We start from the raw sequence: 5,000 nt of genomic DNA, 5'->3' as shown, positions 1-5,000 counted from the left end.
CTGCACAGGGAGAGAGATGAGAGAGATGGGGGACGGTTGGCTTGGACAGGGTTACCCTGGTCACAATCATATTACTGAGATGCTATAAAAGTGTGCGTTGATATATAAGGATGATGCAAATGTCTTGCGCATCATTGAAATTATTTTGTTAATCCATTATTTTAATAGCGTGCTGCATCTTACTTCAAGAATCCGTTCATTTACTCGTCCGTTGGTCTTTTACGGCGGTGGCATCATTGTGTGTTTGTCTTTGGCATATTATTGTGTGTCTGCTTGGTTTGACAGAAGTGTGACTGCCCGGCCACGCGTCTCCTGTTTATGGGCCAGGACCATGCAGATAGGCGCGCACACACAAATACATACACACACGCACGTTACGACTCACAATAATAAATTAATCTCACACATGGCGGCAAGCATAATTTATCACTCAACTCATACCAGGGCGCCCCCTTTTTCTTCTGACAATGCTCTGATGACTTTGCATTTATTTCCGTCAAGGAAATTACAGCACTGTTTCATCCAATGAAGGGCTGTAAATCCTTTGAGCCGTAAAATAAAGGCCGCAACGGTGATTCTGTAAGAGAAAAAATCGGAATCACTTCTGTATGAAAGGACGTCTCTATAATTATCTCTCAGCTGGTGCCTCCTGGCTAATATTAGCTCATGTTAGCTCACGCTAGCTAGCGCGGAGGTGAGACTCAGGCCTATCGTTGTGGGACAGAACGTGCCCACGCAGCATCCTCTCTACGGGTCCGGGGTCTGGAGTGTTACCGTGACAGCCATAGACACACAAGCACTTATGTACACGTATAACGCTATCTCGCTGGCTGACACCATTTTGCTCTCTAACAATCTTGCTAATTATAATAGTTAATTAATTCTCTGCCAGCGTCTTCATCAGGAGACTAATAACCTACATTTTCATTAATTAGACCTTCCACCTCTCTGCTCCCTTCTCTCGTTCTCTCTGTCACACTCCTTCCACTTCCTGTCCTCCTCTGTGGGCACATCTCTCCGCTCCTCCTTTCCTTCTCTCTTTTTTTCCACCATGATGTCCAGCCTACACTCCCTTACTCTCCTTGAAAGGTCAAGCTGTGTGTGTGTGTGTTTGTGTGTGTGTGTGGTGTGTGCGTGCGTGCGTGCGTGCGTGCGTGCGTGCGTGCGTGCGTGCGTGCGTGCGTGCGTGCGTGCGTGCGTGCGTGCGTGTGTGTGTGTGTCTAATTGTGTGTAATTGTGTTTGTGTGTTTGATTGATTAGTGCCTAAAGCCATCCAGTGTGGTGGATTTGACTGTGTGTCATTGATATGCCTCTCCATCTCTCTCTGTTCGTCTGTCTGTCTGCCTCTCCATCTTTCTCTCTCCCCCCATGCAAAAGGATTTCAGTTCAGCTCCTCCCTCTTGAGAACTACACTTCCCACCCCGACCTGGTTTCAGTGCAGAGTGGCGTTGCCATGCTAACCAGAGTTGGTCTCACAAGAAATTCATCATTTAGTAATCATAGCCCCAAACGCCCTCATCCAAAAGTTTACCTCAGTCAGTTTTCTTGCATGACAATGTCAATCAGTCCCATCATCGATCATCTGCTCAGCCCCTGCAGCTACCTCAACACCTGTTGGCCACTTGAATCCCTTCTATGTTGTTGACTTATGCTTAATGATCTGCAAAACGTACTGGATCCTCCACAGTAAAAGGCGTTCTGTCCCTTATTTTTCTCCCCGAGCGGTCTGCGCTCGCTGCTTCAGTAAGTCTGGCACCAGACAATGTGAGAGACGCTTTCCGTCTGCCTGACCATACTGTAGTGATGATGGCAAAAATGACAATCTCTCTCCCAAGTCCCCATCCTCTCTCTCTCTCTCTCTCTCTCTCTCTCTCTCTCTCTCTCTCTCTCTCTCTCTCTCTCTCTCTCTCTCTCTCTCTCTCTCTCTCTCTCTCTCTCTCTCTCTCTCTCTCTCTCTCTCTTTCCTCTCTCTCTTTCTCTCTCTCGCTGTCTTTCTCCCTCTAGAGAGAAGTAACCCAGATTTCAAAATGAATCGCTGCCTATTTCTTTCTCCCTCTCTTTTTTCTCTATCATTCTAATCTCTCTCCCTCTCTCTCTCTCTCTCTATCTTCCTCTCTCTCTCTCTCTCTCTCTCTCTCTCTCTCTCTCTCTCTCTCTCTCTCTCTCTCTCTCTCTCTCTCTCTCTCTCTCTCTCTCTCTCTCTCTCTCTCTCTCTCTCTCCCTGTGTCACTCTCTCTCCTCTTCTACTTGGTAAAAAACAGAGCCAATCTTGGAAAGAGAATACCAGTGCTCCATCTCGCCCTTCTCCTCACCCTGCCTCTGGGTTAGCTGATATAAAGTCTCCTCCACTTCTCCTCTGCCTCCTAGACAAGGATCCATCTGTTCAATCTTTCGTTTACTTTGTCTCTTCGGCTGTAAACGCTATTTCCATTTTTTTCTAGGCTTAACGTCTTGGATGCTTTTCGCTTCCTGTCAATGCGCAGATCTTCTCGTCATTTCTTCTTCCTTCCTTCCTCTCCTTCTATCTCTGTTTCCTTTTCTTACGTATGCCTGTTTTATGAGCGAGAGCAGCTACAGGTGTGAAACCCAAAATAGTTTCTCTTAAAGTGTACCTGAGAGAAAGAGGCGGCAGAAGAGGAATTTGCCCCCACTCCAAGGTCTTGTTTAGGCTCCACAAAAGGTAGAGCTCCTTCCTTCTTGGCACCTCATTGTTGTTGAATTGCATCTTTTTGTTAGCTTCCTTTATGTAGGAGCCCTCACTCCCTTTACATCCATCTCACCCGTCACTCATGGATTTTTACTCCCATATTTTGCTGAGGCCATAATCCCTACAAAAAGCCATCATTCCAAGTGTGCTTTTCGTTTGTTGTTGTTTTCTGGGGACATTGGCTTATGTATTTATTCATTAAATGTCTCTCTGTGTCCGCGTTCATTTATCATTTAAAAGTCTTACAACTGTTCCGCCGCTACAATCTCCCCAGCTAAACATTTGCAGCTCTGCATTTTTCTCTTTTCGCTCTGGTCTTTTTCCTCCATCTCTTCTGTATCCCTGTTCTCGTAAGGAATAGTATCCTACTCTCAAACTTTGTCTGGAGAAACAACACCGCTTGCTAATCAGGGCACAATTGGACAGTGGTTGTGGATCGGATGTGAGTCTAATATTGGAACAGGTGGTGCTGAAGGAGGTGCGTGGGGGGCTGGGTGTGCACTGTTGACATGGCAACAGGAGGTACAGTAGACCCAGTAATTTGAGGGTTGGGCTTTGATGGGGGCTCGGGAGTGGGAGAGGGAGGGAGAGAGAAAGAAATAAGGGGTTCAGAGAGAGAGGGACAGTCTAAGAGGGTTTATGGTCTAGACTGGCTGTATGTGGGACAGAGAGTTGCTGTCTTGGGGTCTCCGAGGCTAGATCCTTCTCAGCTGTCTATTGCAGTCTCCACAAGCAGCACCGTCCAACGATGCCTCCCCTGCCATCGGTCCTCTATGTCGGTTCTCTCCTCCATCCATCCCTCCCTTCCTTCCTTCTTCCTGGCTCAATTCCCTTTTACTCCTCCTCTCTGGACCCCACCATGTTGTCCATGCAACAACTGACCCAAATACTGTAAAACCCCTCCTCCCCCCAATACCCCCATTCCTCTCTCCCCTTCCGTCTCGCCCAACCCTCTCTATCTCCCTCTCTCTCTCCCTCTCTCTCTCTCTCTCTCTCTCTCTCTCTCTCTCTCTCTAAGGCAACATGTCCACCCCGGTCTCCCCCTCCCCATCGCTCTCTCCCGCTCACCCTGGCCTCCTCCCCGTCCTCGGCCAACTCCACCTCCTCAACCTCCTCGCCCTCCTCCACCGTCGCCGGTGTCGGTGTGGCGGGGGCTCCTCTCCCCTGCCCTCGCCCCTGTCCCCCCCGCCCAGGGTGCCCGTGTTCCAGAGGAAGGGCGCCCTGAAGCACAAGCGCATCGTGGAGGTGAAGGACCACCAGTTCACCGCCCGCTTCTTCAAGCAGCCCACCTTCTGCAGCCACTGCACCGACTTTATCTGGTAAGGTGGCCCATTGGTGCAGCACACGGTACACTCCATACATAGGCACTGAGTGATTTATGTGTGTTTGTGTTTCCCCGTCTACCGTTGCGTGATTTCCCTTATCTTGCTTCCTATGAGATGTGTACGCCAGTTAACATCAGAGATGAATATCACAAGTCCCTCCCCCTCTCTCGCCTCGCAACCCTGAACCCAAATTACTGAAAGGGATATCGCTTTCCCCAAAAGCATGCTGGGAAGGCCAGCCATCTTTCTCACCAATAACCAACGTTTGGAGACCCCCACTCCAGACATACCATCGTGAGATGAGAACGCCCAGAAACCAGGTTAACGTGCGCACAAACCAGCTCCAACCGCGTTGGTTCCGGTGTGTTCCGCTCTCCGTCCATGGTCCCAGTGGAGAACAGACCAGTTCACACGCTGGAGCCGCCGCCCCTTTGGCCTCAACTGATCATGTGACCCCTGCTGCTGATTGCAGGAGACCCTCCATGTCCCTGGTTAACCAGACAGCTCCATGCACGCGCTCTCGAATCATGTACGCAGACACGCCTGCATTGATGTAGCATTTACGAGGACACAGGGGGATAAATATGCTCTAAATACTGTGGTCTGTATGCCCCGACCACTAATGCTGTGGTCGGGGCAACCACAGCCCGAGTAAGGCTTTCAACATCGCAAATGACTCAATATTGGAAGGTACAACAGATACTTTGCGCTGATGGTGTTCTCTGAGATTGTTTGTGTGTGTGCGTTTAACTTGTGTGTTTGGACATATGGCGGGGTGGGGGCTGTGTCGTTAGAGATGTTAGTCTGTGCCAGTAGCTTCTGGGTAGCTTCCGTGCTATTCTCTCCGTCGGCTGCCATCTTGGCCCCTTAATTCTGCTTCATCCATTCAGGGCCAACATGGCCTATAAGCCGGGCTCTTTAGGACCCTTAGGGTGATTTCAGAGCAAATGGTGTTATTTATGGGTATA

The 5,000-nt window shown here is 49.4% G+C and overlaps 1 protein-coding gene across 1 annotated transcript in view; it reads left to right on the top strand.

The window, feature by feature from the left end:
* Positions 1-3,730: 3,730 nt before the first annotated feature.
* prkcg (protein kinase C, gamma) overlaps positions 3,731-5,000 on the top strand; it is a gene marked incomplete at its 3' end in the record, with an annotated part of 8,042 nt that continues 6,772 nt past the window's right edge. The window contains 3 exon segments of the mRNA XM_030370790.1: positions 3,731-3,766; positions 3,768-3,808; positions 3,859-4,026. Of these exon segments, the coding sequence (XP_030226650.1) occupies positions 3,731-3,766; positions 3,768-3,808; positions 3,859-4,026 (245 nt within the window).

This window comes from Gadus morhua, chromosome 11, assembly GCF_902167405.1.
Source record: "Gadus morhua chromosome 11, gadMor3.0, whole genome shotgun sequence".
In the NCBI taxonomy this organism is placed as follows: Eukaryota; Metazoa; Chordata; class Actinopteri; order Gadiformes; family Gadidae; genus Gadus; species Gadus morhua.
This window is presented reverse-complemented; position numbering and strand designations above follow the sequence as displayed.